Here is a 26031-nt window from a genome sequence, read left to right on the forward strand (position 1 = left end):
ATCGATGAAGAGCTATTGGGAGACTAGAGGCAGGAAAAAATCAGACAGAAGTGGTCAGATGGCTATATGTGAGTCCTTCTGTAGGTCAGATGGCTATATGTGAGTTCTTCTGTAGGTAGTATGTAGACTTTGGCAACGATTTCTAACCACAGATTCGGCATTTAGGAGGTTTAGCCAAGGACGACCAACCGTTACGACGAGCGTTAGAACCTCAACTCCGAATCAACTCAGACCCTCCCTTGTTGCAACCACTTCAAGGCTGGTGTCAACATCAACTGTGGGTAGGAGGCTTCTCAAAGGAAGTCTGTACGCGAGGCCACCAGCCATTTGCGTGCCACTCATGCTACGTCATAGAACGGAACATTTGAGGTGGGCACGTCAACATATCCACTGGACAGCTAGAGGGATGGAGAGCTTTTGTCTTTACAGATGAGTCCAGGTTTAGCTTCCAAAGCGATAGTAGGCATTATTTGATTTGGAGGGAACCTGGAACCCGTTATCATCCATCAAACATCCGTGAAAGAGATGCATACGAAGGAGGCAGGGTCTGTGTTTGGGGTGGTAACTCTTTGTGTGGACACATAGACCTCCATGTTGAACCATCATTGCTTGGGTCTATAGAGATGACATCCTTGATGCTTATGTGTGCCCTAATTCCAGGACAGTAGGTGACAGGACAACGACGCTAAACAGCACAGAGCGCGCATCTACGCCGATTATCTTCAGCACCAAACAATTCAACGCATGGACTGGCCAATTCGTACACCGGATCTGAATCCTATCAAGCCTATTTGGGATGCTTTAGGAAGATGTATAGCTGCTCTCAGTCCTCCTCTTCACACCACTGAGACGCTTGCAACTGCTTCACAGCAGCAACGGCTCTCACTTCCCACGGAATTGACAGACTGTGTAATTGAGAGCATCGCATATCGCTGCATGTGTTGTATTGCATCTAAGGAAGATCGCACTTCATAGTGAATGTAATTCTGTTATATGAAACTGACACATCCCATTTTTTTCATTTTATACATATGCTAATTTCTGTAACACCATAATTGTCTGGTAATTTATTTCCATGTTATTTTATACCATACTATGTGTTGTATACTGTGGGTAAGTTGCATTAAATTCTACATGTAACTTTTTGAGTAATCGTCATTACTGCGATTTTTTTTCTTAATTAGGATAATTAGTATACATAAAAATGGATTCACGTATTTATTTAGAGCTGGAAATTTCAGTAATGTTAAATAAGGAAAGTAAAATTAAGATAATTTTTTAAAAAAATGTTCATTACATTAAGTTTACACAATAGGCGCATAATGAAATGCAACTTAGTACTTTCTTTTTATTAAATTAGAAAAGTCATTAAAATCAGCTTCTTGAACTTAATTCAAGGAAGGTATTCTTGAACAATAACATGGACCTCGCCTGAGAGTTTTTTCTGATTTATAATAGCAATGGAGGTGGGAGTCATATTTAACTATGTTTGACTGACGGAGAATAATGCATCTCAGTTATTTTGAAATGCGCAAAACTAGACAGGCGAATTCAAAAATAATAAAAATAAAGATACAACTCTCTTTGCGGTTGAGATGAAAAAACAAAGCTAAAACAAATTCGTAGAACTCAAAGCTTCATGGAATGTCTGTCACGCAACACTAGGCTCTATTCTGGTCTTCCAAAACAAGACATACTAGTAGAACTTTTTTTGATTGGAATCATGTTCCGAGGCTAGGCAAAAAGACTTTAAAAAAAAAAAAAAAAAAAAAAAATTGGGGGGGGGGAGTTCGAACACTTTCGGAACTCAACTTAAATGAGCTGTCACACTTTGGCAAAATAATTCTTTGTCTGATACCGTCATTCTATGAGTTAACCAATCAGTTGTCAGTCTCCGCGTGTGACAGTCATCAGTGTCGTTGTCCGAAAGTTGTTCCCCGGGCTGATAACTCAAAAGGCTTAACGCATTGTTCACAACGTGAGAGAAGTCACACCAATTACAAAGGGTTTAAAATAGACATACCTCACCAATGAGTCCGTAAACCAGAGTTTTAAAAAGCGACTAGAAGTTTAAACAGGACATTTGGTTCCAGCTATAATTATTGAAAAAAATGACTCTTTAGACGAAATAAAAAAAAAAAAAAAAATTGCGTGACCGCATATACCTAAAAGATGCTAGTTTGGCAGTTAAGTAAACATTTGTGCATTTATTATGGGACCAGTATGTCTACCAAAGGAAAGTTTTATTAAGGTCTCAAAGTTAAGCTGAAAATAAATGACAGTCAGTGCAACAATAGTGCTTACCAATCCCAGTTTTACAGAAAAGATATTTTTTATTGATTTCTTACAGAGAAAACAAGAAAACAAAACCTACAAAGATGAACTAGCATTTAACGAAATGAATCAAAAGTAATACTTTGTACTTTATGCGAATGCTATGGTTAATAATGTAATTTGATGTAATAATATACATAACATATTAACCTTTTGAGGCCGGGGCTTTGGTAGCAGTAGAAGCTACCAAAGGACGGAGAATCTTGAACCGAATGCTTTCCCCCCTTTAAGAAATCACCTCCTATTTGCAACAAAGATTCTTGTGTGTAGTTTAATGGATTCTCAGAGGGGTGCATCTATGTCGCAAAAGGAAGACCTTTGAAAGAGATAAGTGGTTAAAACCCTAGGGACGTCAAGTTTGACATTTCACCCCACTTTTCAGCCTGGAAAATGGGGGAAAAAGACATGGCCACTAAAGTGGACAACCCCGTCTTTTCAAAGAGCGGATTCTATGGCCACTATAATGGCCATCCCGTCTTCAAAAGGTTAATAAAATTCATTTACTTTGTACCTAAGGGTATATCACAAAAACTCTGAAATAAAAGGTTAATCTTAGAAAAATCAATAAATGTATAGGCAATATCAAAGCAAACACTATATAGATGCAGTGCAATGAAGGAAACGCCCCAGTTAAAATTTCATCGATATAACTCCTCATGCATTCAAAACCACCACCACCACAGATCTTAAGATATAGACCATTACCATGATCCCAAATATATAGCAACACTTACAGACATAAAACCAATGTCAGCGGTAAGGCCTTTGTATTGTTTGTAATTTGTATAATTCATACATGCTTGAGTATGTGGAGCTCCCGGATTCTGCTGGGACTGAGAAAAAAATCATTTTTAATTTGTTATCACATTAATAAGTTCGTCATCTATAATGTATATGAAACTTACATATATTTACATCTAACATTTTATTAACACGTAATAACAAAATATATTTAAACACTTAATAAACATTTGGACGATTTAAATATTTTAAAACAATATTGCTAATCAATTCATTCATTCTTTTCATTGATGTATATGGAATCTTTTTAAAGAATAATTAAATTCACTTAAAAATGTTCTCAATTTTTTTTTCTTAAGATACTGTTATGCTTTTCACATATATCCGGAGAACAGTATGAAATTTTAAAGCAAAATATATGACATGAAAAATTCCTTTCTAAAGTGCTGAAATGTTAATTCAGTTTTCCTAAATTTAACCGGGTTTTAAAGCAAATCTAAAGAATTTTTTAAGTAATATTTCCGAAACATCATCCTTGATGTTTTATGCATTAGTTCTTTTATTCCAGTACATCTGTAAACTTACTAAAGACTATCCTGAGTTTTTACAGTTATCTTTAGTTAAAGCTACTTTCCTATCCCTCCTAATTTCAGCTTACAATTTCGTACCAGAATGTGTTTTTAGAATTGCGGTTAATGCAAATGAATAAGAGCGGTATTTAAGTCAAAGTTCCACTGACTTCGTTAGAGAACACGAGATTCTGACTAGCACGCGTTTTCCTTATGACTACACTCTGTCTAAGCTATTACAACGCTCGGCCGTGTATCAGGCCCTTGATAGCTTTGCTAGCTTAATTGATATTTAGTAGGGGCCAACTACTTAGAAATTTTGATAGCTTCGGCTATATCTTTTTAGTTAAGTTTTAGTTCTTATTGCTTTGAGTTCAAGCCCAAGTGGAGGCTTTGCTGCACGTCCTGAGAAAAGGACTGTCTGTAAAATTCTTATTTTGTGAAACAAAGATTATTTAACCCGTCTTAAGTTGTGCGTATATGTTTCTACACTAAAGCGAATATGCGTTTACCTGTTCAACGAGGTTCCTACACACTTAACTGTTAACCTTTTATCTAACATCTAAGTATTAGATAAAAACTAAGTGTTAAATCCCACAATTTAATTTAGATTAGTGTCTTTTTCATTCTTGGTATGAATTTACTTTTCAAAGTCTTAATTTACTCAATTTCATATTGTTACGAAATGTACAGGCGCGGTGAGATAGCTTCCCCGCAAAGCAGTTTTAGGGTTGCTATAATATGGCAAGGAAAGGCAGAATTGACACATTTGGCGAGAAATCGCACATTTGGCGACAAAATTAGCGATATGCCATGGACGGATGGAGAACCTTCTAGAACGAATTCTTACCGATTTAGCCCAGAATGTTCTCGAACACAATATAGCCGAAAGCTATATAAACCCTGCTGGTCCGGAGTCAGTTAGTGTGCCTCGTCTAGCGAGCTGATAGTGAGTCATAGAGGGCGAGATAGTAGTTAGTCTCGAGTTAGTCCGTGCGGAGTCGATCGAGTTGACAGCCGGGCAGCGAGTGCCGAGTGTGTCATCGAGCGCATCGAAAGAGTCTTTTAGCGTATCGAGGTTAGTGCATCGTCGAAAGGGTGTGTTAAGCTCCGGGAACGACTGAACCGAAGAGTCGGGAGCTGTGCTATGTATGTCGTCGAGTGCATCGCGAGTTGTAGCGTGGAGAGTTACAGCTACTTTCTAAATGGAGTACGTAGAGTTCCAAGAACGACCGTGCAGAGTCGGGAGCTGTACTCTGGTGCTTTTCATTGAAGCTGTCTCCACCGTTATTGTCTGACAGTAAGAAGGCTGTGTCGCTGATTGTTCCAGCATGTTTAAAGTAGATCTTCGACGACTGTAAAAGTGCTTTGGAGCTGTCATGATTAATATTGTTAAATAAAGTGTGTTTCGATATTCCATCAAGTGCTCTCGTCCTTAATCACCCCAAACCCACATGAACCCCGTACGAACGGGAAGGAAGAAAATAACGTAACAACTGGTGCCAAAAAAAACGTAACAATATTATCTGATATAAAAAAGAGAATAAGTATTATAATTTCACTATTTTCAAACTAACGAATTTGTGAAAACCATGGAAACTAAACTATCAACTGTGTTTACCTGGCATTGGAGTCATGGTGCCATAAGCGGCGCCGTAATTGGAATCCATGTGTCCAATGGGGTCGTGGTACCTCGTCGATCCCCAACCTTCCGCAGCAGATTTTTCGAGACTAGCACAAGCCGCTGCCGCAGACCCCAGGCGCGCCGCCGACCGGACCGTCGGTTGCAGCAACAGGGATCCATACTGTGGAGTAAACCTTGATGCCCCGGTCACCGTGGACATCCCAGGGTGGTATGATGTCAACTCGTGTGACCTGTGGTGTCCGAAATGTCCTGGTTGTCCAGTCAATGTGTAGTGCCACGGGTCATTCTGGTGATGTAATGTGGCATGGAGCGTTCCAGGATGGTGATGGTAGGGATCACCTCCGTAAGTCAGATCGGGTGGCAGTGCTCCAAGGCCGCCTGGACCCATGCTACTGATGTTAGAATTTGGCATTGGTTGGTAGTTGCTGTTCCAAAATGATGGAGGAAAATTTCTGTGTGACATTGGAGGACCATCTATTAAGAAATAAAAAAAGATAAATTTTAATAAATATTAAAGTTAAAAAACTATTTTGCTAAGCACAGTAGTCAATTCAAATTGTATATGCTCAGCTTGGATTAACTACTAGCTGTTTCTTTCTTTCACCTTTATTAAACTAGCTATTTCTTTCTTTCAGCTTGCGAATACAGATATGGATTATGAAATTGCTATGATACGGATTAGGAATGATAAGCTAGATAAGAAAATTAAACGTCACAGCTCATGAGTTTGCATATGAGAGCACATGAGTTTGTCGAGTTAGCAGGTGAAATCTCCGAGAACGGTAGTAGAAGGGAGGTAAAGGAGAGATAACATTGTCTCTTGTATTGCAAACATCTGCAAGGAATATTTTAAGTTTGTAACAGTCATTTTTATTTCAATATGCTTTCCTATTTAGCCTTGTTTCAACTTACAAATCCCTACCAGAATGAGTTTTTAGAATCACTTTGAAAGCAAATGAGTTGGGAGTAATATTAAAGGAAGCTTCAACTTACTCCGAGGGAGAGCGAGCTAGGAATCTTAAGTAGCGCACTTCGGGCTAAGTGCCTTTTGATATTCGCCGGCTAGTTTAAATTAACGGCCAACTGCGTTAGATCTGTGATAGCTTCGGCTAAGTCTCTTTTAGTTAGTTCTCAGTTAGCTCTTGTTTCTTATTTTTAAGCCTAAGTACAGGTTTTGCTGTAAGCCCAAGAAAGGAGCCGAGTGTTCATCTTATTTTGAGTGAAAGGAAGGGTAGTTAACTCATCTCAAATCTACGTCTTAGTTGTCAGAATTCAGCGATAAGTGATTAACAAGTTCACTTGGTTCCTCAAGGTTCGCTTTAGTGCAAAAAGAGTGAGGAACTCTACCATAAAGTAATGCAAGCAAAGTAAATAAGCTATGCAGTTCATGAAGTAACAGCTCATAGTAAGCTATACGGTTCATGAAGTAACAGCTCATAGTAAGCTATATGAAGTTCATGAAGTAACAGCTTATAGTAAGATAGGCAGTTCATGAAGTAATAGCTCATAGTAAGCTGTACAGTTCATGAAGTAACAGCTCATAGAAAGCTAAACGGTTCATGAAGTAACAGCTCATAGTACGCTATACAGTTCATGAAGTAACAGCTCATAGAAAGCTAAACGGTTCATGAAGTAACAGCTCATAGTACGCTATACAGTTCATGAAGTAACAGCTCATAGTAAGCTATACGGTTCATGAAGTAACAGCTCATAGTAAGCTATACAGTTCATGAAGTAACAGCTCATAGTAAGTTATACAGTTCATGAAGTAACAGCTCATAGTAAGCTATACAGTTCATGAAGTAACAGCTCATAGTAAGCTATACAGTTCATGAAGTAACAGCTCATAGTAAGCTATACGGTTCATGAAGTAACAGCTCATAGTAAGCTATACGGTTCATGAAGTAACAGCTCATAGTAAGCTATACAATTCATGACGTAAGAGCTCATAGTAAGCTATACAGTTAATGAAGTAACAGCTCATAGTAAGCTATACAGTTAATGAAGTAACAGCTCATAGTAAGCTGTACGGTTCATGAAATAACAGCTCATAGTAAGCTATACGGTTCATGAAGTAACAGCTCATAGTAAGCTATACAGTTAATGAAGTAACAGCTCACAGTAAGCTATACAGTTCATGAAGTAACAGCTCACAGTAAGCTATACAGTTCATGAAGTAACAGCTCATAGTAAGCTATACGGTTCATGAAGTAACAGCTCATAGTAAGCTATACAGTTCATGAAGTAACAGCTCATAGTAAGCTATACGGTTCATGAAGTAACAGCTCATGGTATGCTATACGGTTCATGAAGTAACAGCTCATAGTAAGCTATACAATTCATGAAGTAATAGCTCATAGCTCACTATACAGTTCATAGGAAGCTATGCAATTCATGAATTCGGAAATGCAAAAATAAATTATATGAACTATATACAGGAAAATACTAAATACAGTAAAAGTCAGTAACCAAAGCTAGGTTAAGAAATTGTTGCCTGTAAGCACGTGGGTAGCAAACAGCCTTACTAAATTATCTTCTGGAATTATTTGGTAACTAAGTACTTCTAAAAAATTTGCAGCCTCACAGCCTTTATAGTGTGGATGAAAAGCTCATTAATTTATAGAGTCTTACCTTCTTGGCTAGCATAAATTTAGACCAGAATACTAAAAGCCAATTGGTGAGTTTTTGTTGTGTCTTGTAAGTATCATCACAGAGACAGGGAAAGTGTGTAAAGGCCCCTTTACTTAACTGAAATAGAGTTTAACAGACGGCACCAACACGTACTTGCAGAAACCAACAATTATGGCTTAAGTTGAAGATAATGGATGAACTCAAACTAATGGAATTTAGTACAGCCTTCTCAATATAATAACTATTGGGTAAGAATTTCTTTTTTCCTTTCTAAATTATATAGGGAAGTTAAATCTAAAAAATATTTTCAAAAAACATTTTAAGTCTTTACTTCATAGAAATTTATTAACGAGATTCAATCCGTTAAAAGACTTAAAGCTTTAAGCAAGGATGAGAAAGGTGATTTAGGATTATTTAGCAGCTCCCGATGTAAAATGACGTCTGGTATACTGTAGAGTCGTCAGGTTTTTTTAAAGCAAGAGACATGAAAAATTCCTCCTTCTAGTATGCCTTTGTGGTATATGCCTTCTAGCATGACACAAAGGCATGCTAGAAGGAGAAAAAATGAGTAATGCCCTCGCCTGCAGTCGAGTGTGCTACCACGAAAAAAAGCTGGAAAGAGGGAGAAAATAACTTATATACTTCCACTTTTAAAGGGCGACTGGGGTTTCTAGGGGACCCAATCGCGAAATCTTGGTGGTGACGAATTACTGTCCACCACCTTTTTAGTTTCGGTGTCACTGTAGAATCATTAGGTTTTTTGAAGCAAGAGACTTGAAAAATGAGCAATGTCCCCGCCGGGACTCAAACCTGGACCTCTCGAATACGCATCGAGTGGGCTACCGTTAATACCACAAAGGCATGCTAGAAGGAGGAAGAAAAATGCCACCTCATTTGGTTAGGTGGGTCGGCTGCGCCCACTTCTGGAACCTTATAGAGCAAAAGATGCTCATTACAAATTGTTTTTAATGTTTACAATTTAAATACCTTCTGCGAACATGTATGATTATCCTAATTATCCTAGCAGTGCTACATTTGGTACAGAGGTTGTTCACACATTTTTTAGACGATGTATATTGTATTCACAAAACTAAATTACATAAAATTCTTGTGTTTTAAATGTTCTATTTGACATCCCTTATTCTGAACTATCTTTCGACACAGCAATTTCCAGGATAATAATGCCTTTTGAAGTGGCAGAAGAGGTATTCTATCCCATTCCTCCCGTAGAGCTTTCCAGAGTCCTATTAGGGTTTAGGGACGTTTGGATAATGCAGTTTTTAAAAGTCCGAAAGCACAAAAATCCACAGATGACACATCGGGAGATTAAGTAGGGATATCAGTGAAGGGTATGGCCTTGATACCAGTTTTTTGTTCCATTTCTTTTAGGAAATTTACAGTGGATTTTGATGTGTGACTGCTAGCTTTGTCCTGATGGAGTCTCACAGATAGATGACACTGTGGGTAAAGCGATGGTATTTCATTCAGAAAAATTGGCGATAAAATACGTTCCTGATTGTATTTGGAGTTGAAATTTTTTGCACTCTCCTTATTTTTAATTTGCCATTATAAGAAAAACCAGCAACAATCATCAATCCCTTAGGAAAACTTTCTTTCTATTCTTTGAACCATGTACTTAAATTTTTCCCCTTTTATGATAATAAATGGCTCTTTTTTTTACAATCACTTAAATACACCCATGCTTCTTCTATTGTGACAATCGTTTTCCATTTTTCTTTGGATAAGTGGTTCTAATGAATTCTAATTCTATATCAATAGAATTCTGCAGCGTGTCTTGCTTGAGCGATATGCTTTGGAAGAAGACGATGCACATTGCGTTTTTTCGCTTTCTTAAAATTTAAATCAACGTTTATCATTTTGTTTACAGTGGACACCGAGCATTTTAATGATTTTGCAACTGTCCTTTGACTAGGGGGATTTTCTTTTTGCATTAAACAACGTATCTTAGCAATAGTCGAAGATATCTGTTTTTTCGAAGTCGAAGATATCCATTTGGATACTTGTTTGGAATTTTTGTCCGCCTTGAGGCTCCAATTTGACGTTTGTTTCCTTTCTTGTTGATGATATTACCTATCGACGCTTTTGATATCACAAAACCATGACTCTCACATCGTTTTTGGATAACGGAGTATGCATATTTCTCTTCGGAAAGAGCGTAAATGTAGTCTTCGAACCACTGCTTTGTTAAATTCTCCATTTTGAATAAAAACAAATTTTCAAGCCACAGACGATAATTTTGACTTTTAAAAACATAGTACAATTGCAATTACTTCTTTTGCAGCAAACGAACTTTTATTACCGCTTACCAAAATCGTCTAAAAAACGTGCGAACAGCCTCTGGTATATGTAAAATTTGGTACATGGTACCTACTAAAAAAAAAAAAAAACTTTTGTTTAAAAGATTATTTATTGAAGGTTTCTGAAAGGAAGAAAATTAGATATGGAAATACCTAAACACCTGAAACAGCTTGTGCTTTCGAAAAGTTAATAACTGACTTAATTTAGTCTCTGTTCTCATTACTAGAGTGACAAAAGCAAGAGAATGTACGTCATATACTTTAATTAGAATAGCGATCGCAGTTTACTCTTTTCCTTCATTTTCCCTCTCATTGATGTCAAGAAACTTAGTAACGGAATTCCAGTTATTTTTTTCGCATTGTTTTCCGCTGCCTGGAGTTGCTCCAAGCGGCGCCAGTCCATATAACTGAAGTGTTTTAAAGAACTAGCAAACTGTTTCCATAAATCTTTGATTAGGGAAAAATTTGCCGTAGAATTCGTTGCCAGTTGGATCATATAAATCAATTAGACAGATCAGTGAATATTAACGCTTTTTCCTTTCCTTTTTAATCTTATTTTGGATGTTAACTGGGTGAAGAAATGTGGCACATTCCTCGTGAACCGGGAGTGAAATTCTTTCCAGGTACCACAGCTGAAGAAATTTCTTGATAGAGGCTAGAGTAACGCATGGAATTTTAAGTGGAAATGGAATAGTTGAGGTCCTAATGGAGCATGAGATTCAAGTTTGTAATCATCCAAAAGAGGCACACTTCTCGCTTTGAAGTAGTACCACAGAATCAGAAAAGCCACTTGCTTACAAAAGCAATTGTGTATAAAAAAAAATTTCACCCTAATGAAATAAGTGAAAAGTCCTTGGATATAGCGATCTTGGATATTTTAAGGATAGAACGATTGTAAATGAATATGTTAATATTTATGTCATGGAAAGCAATAATTAATTTAAAATCATCATTAATTAATTTAAAGTAATTAATTAATTAACAATTTTAAATTAATTAATGATAATTTTAAATTGTTAATTAATTAACAATTTTAAATTAATTCATTATTTTAATTAAATTAAAATAATTTTAAATAATACATATACTGCCTTAATATTGAGACTCGGTCGATAAACCTTGAATACTTTAATTCTGGGTCAAAAGAGGGACCCGCTGTGCTACAAAAATTATAAATGAACCTAACAGTTTGTGTCAAAATTCTAACTTTCATTTTTTCGTTCCATTGCAATATTTTACCCATTTACATTATAAATAATAATGAGATTCAATAGGTTAGTATCAGTTCCTAAAACATATATAGTTTTTACAAACGACTCTTAAAAGTAAATTGCAATATTTGCTTAGGAAAAAAAAAACCTATTGTTTTTAATTGAACCACTCAACTCACGAAAGACTCACTAATAACAACGAACCACTCACTGATAACAATACGCTACAGCACTAAATGGTTACTAGGCCGACGGCTTGAAAATAAGGACCTCAATCTCCGATTATAAATGAATATTTTAATATTTATTTCATGGAAAGCAATAACTAATTTAAAATAAGTATTAAATAATTAATTAGTTGTTTTTAATTAATTTAAAAAATTCAAAATAATGTATATACTGACTTAAATTATTGAAAAAAATAAAAAATTCAAAATTTTAATTGACTAACTTCAAAATTAATTAGATAAGATTTAATCAGAATGTAAGTAGCTAAGCTGATAATGTATAAAAGCCAAGTAATACGTGAAGCTTTACTTAAGAACGGGATTTCATGTTTAATATTCTAAGAGAAATTTGCGCACTTTCGCAGGAAAGGAAATTCGGCGAGTAAGCGGTATATGCATATTTTATGATTTATTAAAATTGTTAAAATTTTTTAGATTGTTAGTAAAAAATATTAAAATATCTTTTGTTTTTTCAGTTGAGGCATAGGGTTTGGAATTTCTATACTTAACATATCGTTTTCTTTAGCTTCAAAGAGCAATTAGTGTTGAAATGGGGTTTTACGCAGAATACTATAAATGTATAGTTTCAGTTTTCATTCGAGTCTGTTGCCATTGGGGAAGATGCATGATATTTATCTTTCAGATTGAATCTGTCTGTAGTGGATTGAAAAACTAAATTATTTGAAAGCAATAGATGATGTATTCAAAAACACTTTTTCCTTACTTTTGAATCGGATTGATTTCAATATTAAAAATGCATTTGATTCATGATTTATCTGATTTAAAATATTTAATATTTTCATAGAATAACGTTACACATTTCTTATTATTTATTTCATATTTTGTAAAACTTTAACGAATTTGGGATTAACAAATTCAACGATTCAAAAGCGAGCAGTGGCAACACTGTATCAAAAGAAATATTTTTGTTTTCAGGTCGCGGAACAGTTTATCAAAAATTCTAAAGATATGCTGTTTTTAAATATTTTATGATACTGCTTTTGAATTGAATTGTATGCGACATAATTGCAAAGAATGTGATATTTAATAAATAAAGCACAAAAACGGCAATAGGACAAAAATAAGTTTTGTAAGCCATCTTACTAAGAAAACTGAACACTTATACTTTGAACTGAGCAAATACTAAAAAGTATAGAGAAAATATATGCTAACGCTTAACATTACATTAGGAAATGTATGCTGATTTAGATTTTTTATTATTTTGCTGTTGAACTGTATACGGCAATGGAAACGATGCTTAATAATAAAGCTAAAACGACAAAAAAAAAAAAAAAAAAAAAAAAAAAAAAAAAAAAAAAAAAAAAAAAAAAGGGGGGGGGGTTATCAAGAGTAAATGCAATAGCAAACTTGTAGACTGAGAGGTCAGAGAAAGGGTTAAAAAACCTTAACAAACCCTTTTGGGAGACCGTTAAAGTCTGAAAGCTTTCAGATTTTTTTTCCTTTTCCTTTTTTCCTTTTTTGCAATATTTTTTAAGCATTTTTTTACAATTTGGATAAATTTTTCTTGGTTTTATTATTGTTCTCATTAATAAGGCGTATAGAATACACTACTTATAATTTTTTAAATTACTAGTGTTAAGAAATGTATATGAAATTTTTAAACATTTTTATAAATTTTGAATAGTAAAAGAAATAGCTTTTTTTTTTCGATTCATTATGGAAAGATGTGTTATATTTAGTTAATATAAGTTACGTTAAACCCATTTCAGTGGACGTAAGCTTTAAATATCTCATTAAATTTGAATTAATGGCAGTTATTCAATACAAAATATTAAAAGACACAATAATAAATTCTTCAAAGTAACGTCACAAAAATTTTATAATCTGATATCATTAGCATACGTCTTATTAGCCCAAGCGGTAATTTGTCCAGAAGAGCTATTAATTTCGTTTTGGAATTTTGTGTTTTGCATATAAACGGCATTTCACTTTTTAGGTTGTTGCCACCAAATATTAGAGCCCTGCATTATATTCAGAATTTTTTAAAAAATTAAATAATGACTAATCTTGTCGTATAATGATAAAAGGACGATATCTAGAAGCATCAAATATTGAATAACGCAGGTCCCCACTAGAATATGGGCATCTGGAAGCCAAAATTGGGATTTTGTTTTATTACCTATTTCATATTTTGTAAAGCATTTACGAGTTTTTTTATTATGAAACTCGATTTCAAAGCAAGCAATGGCAACAATGCAACAAAAGTAAAAAATCTGATGTGTACACCACATGACTTCCTTTTACGGAATATTAAATTATACGCATGTTTTTCTTGCATTTCATTTAAACTTATGGGATTGAATTAAATTTACTTCGCCGACAGCGCATAAACCACAATAGAATAAATGCATTCTTTAAAATTCACTTTATTTGTTTACCACAGCGACGCTCTGGCGCTAGGTTCACTTAACAGTATTATATTTCGTTCATAACTCAGAATGCACAAAATTTATATCATTTAAAGAATTATCTAATCGTTGCCACATGTTCTATTCAAATACTATAATAAAGCTAGAACGATGTATAAAAGAAATTAAGCAAACAAAACAAAAAAGAAACAGTTTTTCACAGACGATTGAGTATTTCTCATTCAATGAGTTCAGTTCTCACTTCGCGACAAGGCAAAAATACATAAAAACTCAAAATATCTGTATTAAAAATTACGAAGTAAATCTTAATATTAATATGATGCACGAAACTTTTCGCGATTACAATACTTCCTTTTTACTTCGTACAGGGAAGTAAAAACATTTTTATCTCCAGCGCACGAGACGGTGTATCGGAAATTCGAAAGATATGCTCTTTTACAATATTTTGGGATATTCCTGTTGAATTGAATTTTATGGTTTAATTGGGAAAAAGATGGTATTTAATAAATAAAGGTAACGCACAAAATATTAAAAAAAGTCCCTTTGGGCGTATTGTAATAATTTGGAAGTTTTGAGGCTTTTTCAGTTTTTTTACTCTTTCTTCCTTTCGAGGAGACTAAAGGAAATGATCTTGTTTGAACGATTGCAAACCATAATTTCTGGAAATTCTGAAATATTTTATTTCTAGATTAGAACTTGAAATCGAGCCTTGCTAGCTCGCAGCTTTTTAAAGTCGTTGCAGAGAGATTTTAAAACTGAATAGGACGGAGGTAATCATTCAGAATAAGTTGCATTTTACTTCAGTTCCGCTGTACCATGTCATTAAAATAGTAATCCTATGGAGCATAATCACCCCGAAAACGTACTTAAAAGTTCTGCTTTTGCTAGTGATGCCACCGGCAATTTGCTAACGCATTTCATCTCAAAAAAATAATTATTTTTCTCATTTGCCTACCTCCAACTGCTCCAGGAGTTTTATTATCAAGAAAATCATAAATCTTTTCTTCAAGAAAGCCTTTTAATGGGTCCGGTGATTGCTTTAGTGTCTCTTAACAGCTCTCCATGTGCTAAGTCTGGACGCTATCCAAAGGGGGAATGTCGCAGAAACACTCAGAAAAAAAAAAAAATTCCGATCATCCCAGAAAGACCCATTACATTAGGCTGTTGAAGAAGCCTTCACGCTAATTAAGTCACCAAAGCTCAAATGTCCTGGGCAGAAATCCAGGCTTCTGTTAGAAAAAGATGAAAACTCGGAAAGCTTACGTGACTTGTAAACTATGTGTTTGTGTACAATAAAGAAGAGATAAATAAAGCAAATAAGCGGAAGATTATAGTGCCAAATGAGTATCTTAAGCACGTTGCAGATTTCTATGTTGTGCTTGAAGAAACGAAAATGCTGAATAAAGTTGACAGCCATCTAAACAGATTACAGCAATGGCCGTATTTTATTCTCGCTCGAAATATTAACCATCTCGTGTCAAAACCACATTTGTATTTCCTTGTACGAAGTAAAGGAAGTATTATAACATCAAAATAATTCGGGTATTATGCTTCAACGAAAATATCCCTTCTGACTTCTCTCGAATCCCTTTGAACAATGTTTTTGCGTGACATCTGCACGTACGTACAGAATAAAGGACTCTTTCCTCCAAAACGGATTTAAAATGGATTCACAAGAGGCTTTTCGTGTCGTCTGTACGTACCTACACATGTATATATCTCGCATACAAAAAAAAAAAATGTAGCCATAAAACATTGAAACGTTAGAACGTTAAACGTAGAACTTTATATGGAACTGATAGAACATGTAGTTGTGCACCTCCCTTCTTCGTTGCAATTCTCCGCCCCAGACGTTTATTTAATATATAGCTATATATTTATTAAATATATAGATATATATATTTATTAAATGTATAGATATAGCACACTGTTATCCGTCTCGGTAAGCTTAGTCTTTTTTTTTCTTCTTATATATTGGTAAATTGTGCATTTTTTTCGGCTTTAAAAATGGTTGATTTGTGCTATTATTATTGTAGAGACATTAGGATAGATTGGAAGCAGAGGAGATGATAAATGAGCAATGCCTTCGCCGGGACTCGAACCAAGGACCTCTCGAATACGCGTCGAGCATGCTGACCACTACACCACGAAGACATGCTAAGAAGGCGGGGAAAATACCTTATATACTCTCCCTTTTAAAGGACCACTGGGGATTAGGGGAACCAATTGTCAAGTCCTGGTGGTGGAGAATCAACTTCCACCACACTTTTAGTTCGGACGCCACTAAGGAGACATTAGGATAGTTTGCAAGCAGGAGATATGAAAAATGAGCAATGTCCTTGCCGGGAATCAAACCACGGCTCTCTCGAATACGCGTCGAGCGTGCTGACCACTACACCACGGAGGCGTACTAAGAAGGCGGGAGAAATATCTTATATTACTTTCCGGTTAAGGTTTTTATGTTTTTAGTTAATCTGCATGAAATAGTTATAAAATTATCAACAATTTAAAACTTTAAGTGGTACTAAGCCTAGCGAGGCTGCCATTTGTTTACGACTAAGCAACAGAAATGATTTCGAGACATACGCTGTTACTGCAACATGAAATAAATTGTTGACAATAATTGTCTGCTCATGTCAAATACTTCTTTCAAACTTCGAATGATTAGTTTCTACAAAAAATGTGAACAAATGCATCCTATGTCCAGTCAACCCATTCACATTTGATTAAAATTATCCTCACGTAGCTGTGTCTTACATCGAGGTTTTTTAGCGCACGGCATTCTAAGATGTTTAATTCATCCTTCTACTATTCCAAGATATTCTTAAGGTCGAAATTTTAATCTGCCTTTTACCTTTATCTGTCTTTTACCGCCCCCCCCCAAAAAAGAGGAAAAAATATTTGTTTTCATTTTTTGTCAACAGATGGTGTTAGTAGCTGGGCTTCCTGTTCCTTAGTTAGAACTTTCTCGAATATATCTTTTCGATTTTTATCGCATAAACACATGCTTCTTTCTCCTTTGTCACTTTCACTCCCGCAACTGAAGATGCAGATTTCATTTCTTAATCATGGCAACTAAAGTCTTGCAAAATTTACGCAACTTAACGTTGTTTTTTGCTGATGCAACATTTGAACATTTGTTCTTCGAAGCGTTATTTTTGCTTATAATTTTATAGTATTATTCAGAGAAAAATCGCTATTTGTCTTCAGCTGTTCACTAATACAGATCCAGTTTAGACTTATGGCCCTATTTTTAGGCAAAGAAAGGAAGTCCCCAAATTAAATAAAAAATAAAAGTGGTTATAGCCAAGTAAATTTAAAAGTTTGCTTTAATATTTTTTACTTATATATATATATATATATATATAAGTTGTTAGTCAAGGTATACAGTTAGCTGTTATACAGTCTAGGATCCCATAGATTCCCCCTTTGTTGAGGTAATTTATGTTCTTTAACATTCTAAACGCATTTAAGACGACCGCATGTAGGAGGATATCTTGATGAATATCCCTGTACCAGAAGAGAGAAAATGAAAGTCATGAAAGTAAAGCAGCAACCAGAAAACTGCATAAGTTTTCTTTCTGTGTGAAAAGACATTGAAAAACTCAATAAACTGATACCTGCTAGGTTAGGATTTGGCAAACGGACTGTTTGTACGAGTTTCTTATAGTTTTTCTCCCGTGTAATGCAATAACGATCCAATTTTCCTGAAGAAGGTTCTCCAAGGAAGCATCTTTCCGTTAAGCAGACTGCAGTCGTGTTACTTGCCTTAGTCAATAAACCATACCAGATTCTTTTAGTCTTCTCATACAGGAGGTAAGTTTAGGAATCTTGAATTTAGTTTTTTTATTAACGTCAATTATTTTACCTTTCAAAAACGTTGTTTGATACAATATTAGACTTCCCAAATCATACATTTAGTTCCTGCTCGATTCTTTAAGAAAGGCTCATAGTGGAGTTGATACAATTCGCTATTTATCTTCAGCAAAATTGCTATTTGTCTTCAGCTTTTCACTAATGCAGATCCAGTTTAGACTCATGGCGCTATTTTTAGGCAAAGAAAGGAAGTCTCCAAATTAAATAAAAAATAAAATAGGTTATAGCCAAGTAAATTTAAAAGTTTGTTTTCATATTTGACTTAAAATATAAATGAGGTTTATATAGCTGTGTAACTTCAGTGGGTAGAGTTTAAGCATGCGAACAATTACTTTCTTAAATTTATAAAACATGATAAAAAAACAAAGTTTTTAACTAGCAGCACCTTCCAATTATTTGCAATACGACGAACCTACACGAGCTTTTAATGTATTTGTTACTGTAAAGACCGAAATTGGAGAATGTCGACTTTCACCGGAGAATGTTAACATTCAGCAAATACGTTGGTGAAAGATCGAATATAGCACTACATTCTTGTATATTCGGATCCTCACCGGTGTATGTCGACAATCACAGATATGTTCTGGTGTAAGTCGAAAAGAGAGGTTATAAAGTGCCATAATAATTTAAGTTGTTGCAATAAATAAGATTTGAATCACATAATTTAGTTAAGTTTTTAATTACTGTTATTTTATTTTCTCATTTAGAACGTACTGTATAATTAAGTAAGTTTTTTAAATTCTATTATTTTCCTTTCTCATTTTGAATGTATTGTGTGTTTTAGGTTCTCAGGTTCTTAAGTTCTTATTTCAAGTCTCAAGTGCGTTTATTCGCGACTGAATTACGGAGAAGAAAATATAATATTGTTATATGTTCAACATTCACCATTAGTACATGCTGAATGTCGACATTGACCGATGTAAGTCAAAAATAAGAGTATTTGGAAAATATTTCGGACATACAGCAAGAGACTATGTGAATGTTGACATTCACCGGTGAAAGTCGACATTCTCCAGATTTCGGTCTTTCACCGTAACATATTCACAGTTAATGTGTGTGTGTGTATTTAATTATGGCAAAGCACACTAGGGCTATCTGCCTAAGGGGAGGGATGCCTTCGTGGAGGACTTTCTAAAGGAAACTGGCTCGTATACACGTTTCACATGAGGAAAACCACGAAAACACTCATGCAGCCAGCCCGCTCGCGGGATTCGAACCTCGGACCGAACTACCAGTGTTCAGCGACTTTACCGCTCGGCCGCTGGTGGGCCTTTATCGATTTTCGTCTTTGTAATCAAATATTCGTAAAAGCTCAAGTTTCGTCCAATATTTCACCTATATTCGATTTTAGTCGATTAAATTTGGCAAAACATTTATCATAATTGAACAGAAATCAATTACGCGAACAAACTAATAAACAAACAAACACATAAACACACATTCATTTTTATACGTATAGATTTTGTAAAACTTACAAATTGGACTAACGCCCTTTGGGCTAATAAGGGTTATATATCTGTGTAAGCTGCAGACGGTAGAGTTTAAGCAAGCGAGCAAGTACTTTCTTAAATTTATAAAATGTTGATAAAAAAACAAAGTTTTCGTATAACAGTACTATCCAATTATTTGCAGTACGACGGATTTACACAAGCTTTTAATGTGTTAACAGTTAAAGAACTTTCTTCAAACATTACAATATCTACTTTCCACCCACAAATAAATAATTATTGTTCACCTTTTGCCAAGCACATTATTTACATTGACTTTTAGAAGTTACTTTCTAGAAACAACTGCTGAATACATGAAAGTTACACAAAGAAGTTTAATTAAGATAAAATATCTGCGAAGGAAATGGATTTGAATTCGTTAACGCAAGTAGACATAGGTATTAAAAGGCAGTAAAAACAAAGTCCTTTATTTCTAGCGAAATTGATGAATTTTTCTAGACAGGACCTAAATTGTCTGTACACAAAGTGCAAATTGTTGAATCTTTCTGGTGCCGTTTACTTAACGAAGGAAAAAGAAATTCACGACGCGAAAAATACGCAAGAAAAATACAAAAAACAGATTGGCGAGGTGGTGACGTTTAATTGGCGATAAAATAAAATAAGGAAAAGAAAGAAAGTGGCTCGAAAGATAACAGTTTGGCGACGTTTCATCTTGGCACAACCTCAAAACGATGGCGAGCTATTTCGTTTTTGAAGTCTATTGTTTTCTCTAGACACAACAAGCTGCACTCTGAGAGTCAGGCTTTGAAATTTATTGGATTTCTTTTCCCATTTCTCCTAGGGCGTTACAATTGCTTATAAGCAGGGCATGTAACGATACTGGTGTCTCTTATTTCATCTTCACTAGGTTTGTTTTCTGGCGGTGGTTTTTTTTTTTTTTTTTTTTTTTTTTTTTTTTTTTTGCTTGATTAAAATGTGACGCCTTGAGATTGTCGGTCTTGCACATTCCTGGATGCACGAGCCTAAGAAATATGTTTCAGCGCCCACAGCGTTGCAAAGGTGAAAGAGAATTTTAATACGTCGTCCCACGTTGCAAAGCGGTTGAGGACACTCATAGGAATTGCACACTATAACATTAAAGATGCATGCTTGCAACAGAGGTTGTATTACATTTTGAATTAGGAAAAGAATGCGGTCAATATACTCATCAATTTATTTTAAAAGTACTGTGGGTAAAAAAAGTATTTGCACACCTACATTTATGTTTCAATTCATAAAAAGAAGCATTAAGAAATTAAAAAATGGGTATTGCGAAATCAGAATAAGTTTAATCATCCAAAACAAACAGAAAAATTACAATAATATAAATTACAATGCTTTTTTGTAACAAAATTAAAATATCTCGTATCAAAAAAGTATTTGCACACCTGCATGAATACAAAAGAAATCAAATATATAAGCAAATTTCAAATAACTAATATTTAATATGCATTCCTTTAGCATCTATTACTGCTTGTAATCTTGCTGGCATTGATTTAATTAAATTTTCTGTAATAGTAGGGTCAGTATTCGACCACTCTTCAATAAGGGCTTGTTTAAGGGCAGATTTGCTTGAAATGTTCCTTTTTCTTATTTTTAAATCCAAAGAATTCCACAAATTTTCCAAAGGATTTAAGTCTGGTGATTGTGGTGGAGTGGCAAGTTTTCTGGCTACATTATAAAGCAACCACAGACGTGTTATACCGGCGGTGTGCTTGGGATCATTGTCTTGCTGAAAATAGTACGAATTACTGATACCCAATTTTATTGCACTTTGTGGTAAGTTATCTCGCAACACATCAATATAGGTTCGAGCTGTCATATTCCCATCAATGGAACACAAATTACCAACTGCTTTGCTAGCTATGCACCCCCAAATCATAACAGAACCTCCTCCATGTTTAACTGTAGGTAACACATTTTTGGTATGAAAAGCAGTACAAGGTATTCTCCAAACTAATTTCCTGCCATCTGATTTAAAAATATTGAACTTACTCTCGTCGGAGAATATGACATTTTTCCAGAAATCCATTGGCTTATTGATATATTCCTTAGCGAATTCAAGTCTCTTCAATCTATTTCCTTCACTTATGAGAGGTTTTTTTCCTTGGAGATCTCCCATAAATGTGTGCATCGTGTAGGACATTTCGAACACTTTGGGCACAGATTTGAACTCCAGATGTTGAAGCGACATCATTGGCTAAAGTAATTGCACTAAATATGGATTTTTCGATGCTTCTCTTATGATTTTTCGCTTCATTCGCAGTGAAAGTTTCTTTGGGCGTCCAGAGCGCAAGTTATTTGATGTAGATCCTCTTTCTTTATGACGCTTTATAACATACCGAACAGTAGAGAAGCAAACATTTACTTTTTTACCAATTTCTCGATAACTTAGGCCGTTTTCACGTAGAGAAAAAAATTTTTCTCGCAACGAAATCGGCAATTCAGATTTCTTAGGTGCTATTACAATTTGAAATCGACAATCAACTGATAACGTTTCGAGAACACCTCCTTTTATAGTCGTCTTACGTATGTTATATACTGCGGGATGACTGTCAAATAATAGCATAAAAATGCAAATTTGCTAAAGATGAGTTGAGTGTGCAAATACTTTTTTGACATAAGCTAATTTAATATTGTTGCAAAAAAATTTTTTTATTAATATTATTGTATGTTTTGTAATTAATTTAAATGAATAAGCTTATTCTATTTTTTAGTTGCCAATTTTTGTATTTCTTAATGCATTTTCTTATAAATTGTAAACAAAAATGTATGTGTGCAAATACTTTTTTTACCCATTGTATTTGAGCTTACCTACACGGCGTCAAATTGGCGGATTTGTTTGATCAGCTGCATTCCTTCTGCATGCTTACCAAACCAGATTTTTAAAAAGGCAAGTAATACTGAAGACTTTATAAAGTCATACTTTGATGCTTGGCCGGTATACTGGCCTGCAGCAAGTGAAAGTGATCCCTACTCTTGGCCAGTTATTGAAAGAGTTCCATTAGGACCTGACTTGTAATACAACCGTAGAGAATATTCTCCAAAAGAGATAAGTACCTGATGGGTTTATAAAGTGCTTGCAAAAAGTTCGTTAAGTTTCATAACTTGAACTTGCTGTTTTTGTAACTGTTACTTGCTGTTGAATTGTATGTGGCGTAAAAAAAAAAAAAAAAAAAAAAAAAACCGGGTGGTTAACAGAGGTGAGTGCAACAGCGGGCTGGTAGATTGAAGCCTCAGAGAGAGCGTAAAAGATTTAAACAGTTTTGGACGACCGTTAAACCTTTCAGTTTTTTTACTTCCTTGTACGAAGTAAAAAGGAAGTATTGTAATCGAGAAAGGTTTCAGGCAGCATATTTCAACGAAAATATCCATTTTGACCGCTATCGAATGCAATTTAACGATGTTTTTGCGTGATATCTGTACATGAGGACAGAATAAAATACTCATTTCCTTCAAAAAAATTATAAAACTGCTTTAAAATGAATTCTGAAGAGAATTTTTCGTGGCGTCTGTACGAACGTATGTACGTACGTACGTATCTCGCATAACTCAAAAACGAGTAGCCTCAGAACGTTGAAATTTTGTATATAGGACTGCTATAACATGTAGATGTGCACCTCGTATTTTGGTTGCAATAGCCGCACCAAACGTATATAACTATATTTATATATATATCCACTCTGTTACCTGGCTCAGTGATCTCAGTTTCTTTACTCTTATATGTTTGTAAATTGTACATTTTCTGCTTTAAAAATGGTTGAATTATGTAGCTTTTATCTTCCGGTTAAGGATTTTATGTCTTTAGTAAATCTGTGTGTAATATTTGTAGAATTATCAGCAATTTTAAAGTTGTTTAATTGTCGCTAAGCCTTTTTTAATGGCGGCCATTGATGTTTACATTTGAAACAGGAGACTAGTGGATTTGTTACCAATCTAGAGAAACTTAGCTTCCTAACAACAAAGATAACGCATTCATTTATTATTGCCAATTAAATCATGCTTAATTCTTTCTGGAATTTTTTCGAGGAAATAAGTGTTTAAGATTTACTTTGTAATTTTTAATATAGATATTTTGAGTTTTTCTGTATTTTTTTATTATTATTTCATTTCCCCCCCCCTTTACTTTCATTTTTTTTTTTTTTTTTTTTTTTTTCAGTCCAAAGGGGCTTTGTCTCTGAAGGACTATTTTCGTTTTGCGAGTTTGTGTTGAACCACTATAAATGTCCGTTTCACTTTTCAAACTGTTACCACCAAATGTGAGAGTCCTGCATTATATTGGAAGAAATTCAATAATGAAAAATCTGCATAAATGCATGTATATTTCTCGCATTGTGATAAAACAACGGCACATAGAGCCATCGAATTTTGAATGACGTAATCCTGCTACAAATATGGGCATGTAGAAAACTAAATTTGAAATTTGGAATTTGTTTTATTATCGATTTCATATTTTGTAAAACTTTAACGAATTTTTGAGCAACAAACTCAAAGATGTAAAAGCGAGCAATGGCAAAAATCTACGGGGGAAAAAAAAAAAAACTTTTTTATCTCCAGCGCGCGGAACTGTGTATCGGAAATTTTAATGATAGGCTCATTTTAAAATTATTTTGCGGCATTGCTATTGAACTGAATTTTATGGTTTAAGTGCGAAGAACGTGATATTTAATAAATAAAAGTAACAGACAAAATGTTAAAAAACGCCCCTTTGGGCGTAATTTAAAATCTGAAACTTTCAGATTTTCTTTTTTTTTTCATTTTTTCTCTTATTTTATAATGTACATTCTATTGGTTTCACTCATGAGTTATTTTAGTTTCTGCAAAGCTGTTGCAAATCTTATTAACCAGCTCTTTATAATTCGTTATTAACAAGTTCTTATCAGCAAGATCTTGCAGTCATCACCTGAGGATAACACCATAGATACATATTTAGAGTGCCGCCATGCCGTACCGACACTATACATTTAAAAAGATGCATACCTTCTCCGGGATTCGAACCCGGACCCTTCGGCGGCACAGCCGTCAGCAACCCTAACCACCACGCCGTTTGGGCGACTCGATCACACCGTAAGCTTCCCTAACCACTATACCGTCTGAACGGCGTATAGCGTGGGTGCTTGGGCAGATTTGAAAGTACGATAACTTAAAAATCTCTAAACGATTGATCCTCTCTAACTAACTTTTCCACGCAGACCTTTTGCTAAACTATACTTATTTATTAGTCTACACTTGGAGGTGGGGGGGGAGAAGGAGAAGAAATGATGTGAAATCCAAAGGGATGCTGCAGAAAACTATTTTTTTCGTACGTGCGTAAGTTTAAAAAAAGGGCCATGCCTAACAAAATTAATAGCATTGCGAAACTTTCAGAACACAAGCGCGTATTTCGTCAGCGTACCTAATAGCTCCTCTTAATTCCCACTGAAAAGTTAGCAACCAAAGACTGTGGGAGCGAGAAAACAACACCATTCACAAAAAAGCAGTACAATAATAAAAAAATAAGGTTTACACCCCCCCGCTCATATACCTCATTAACTCACGCTCACTCATCATTGTACGTTTTGCTCGATAATGAGACTTCGGGGAAGGGGGGAGGAGTATTCGTGGAGGGGGTGAGCCGTTTTGGAATTTGAGTGACATGTACTCCAGTGACATACGATACCTTCTCGTTTCCTTCCGTTTCCTCCAGCTCCTATCTTTGGAAAACGTTCTGCTTCTTTTTGAAAGAACGAGAATACTCCGTAATAGAGTGCTGAGAAAAGTTCAATAGAGAGAAGAGGAGAAGAAATATTGATACTTTATTTAACGAGGGAAATGAATTCTGTAGCGCTACGAAATACCCTAGAACAATGATGTTTAAATAATGCTAAGGAAAATTTTGCGATTCCAAGCAATTCCTCCTTAAATTAAATACAATTCTTTACTTTCGTTATTATTGTTGCCTAAAGTGATATGAAATAAGTCTAATTTTGCTGGTAAAATTGTCACGAAATAATATTGTTTCTATCATTTCCTAAATAAGATAGATAAATTTTCAGTGCAACATAGATAAATTTCCCAACATAGATAAATTTTCAGTGCAACATAGATAAATTTCCCAACATAGATAAATTTCCAGTGCTCTTTTTTAACATTACTATATCTGAGAGGTTTAGTTAAAATACAGTTTTATGGGTCCCACAAAAGAAGGTATAGTTTTTGGGATTCTAAAAGTTGAGAAAATTTGAAAATTGATGTATACTTGTGCTTCTTAAAATATGTTACGTAACTCCTGGGGTAAAATAGTCACGAAATAATAGTGTTTCTATCGTTTCCTAAATAAGGTCTACTCAACATAGATAAATTTTCAGTGCTTTTTTTTTTTTAACATTACTATATCTGAGAGGTTTAGTCAAAATACAGTTTTATGGGTCCCACAACAGAAGGTATAGTTTTTGGGATTCTAAAAGTTGAGAAAATTTGAAAATTGATGTATACTTGTGCTTCTTAAAATATGTTACGTTACTCCTGGGGTAAATTTGTCACGAAATAATAGTGTTTCTATCGTTTCCTAAATAAGGTCTACTCAACATAGATAAATTTTCAGTGCTTTTTTTTTTTTAACA

The 26031-nt window shown here is 34.7% G+C and overlaps 1 protein-coding gene across 1 annotated transcript in view; it reads right to left on the reverse strand.

The window, feature by feature from the left end:
* Positions 1 to 26031, reverse strand: part of vg (transcription factor vestigial) — a 171711-nt gene that overhangs the window by 18289 nt on the left and 127391 nt on the right. The window contains exon 3 of the mRNA XM_035353725.2: positions 5266 to 5763. Coding sequence (XP_035209616.2) covers positions 5266 to 5763 — 498 coding nt within the window. The remainder of the gene's footprint in view (positions 1 to 5265; positions 5764 to 26031) is intronic.

The sequence above is a fragment of the Stegodyphus dumicola genome, chromosome 11 (genome assembly GCF_044657685.1).
Source record: "Stegodyphus dumicola isolate Sdum_Otavi_A_Nest chromosome 11, ASM4465768v1".
NCBI classification, from domain to species: domain Eukaryota; kingdom Metazoa; phylum Arthropoda; class Arachnida; order Araneae; family Eresidae; genus Stegodyphus; species Stegodyphus dumicola.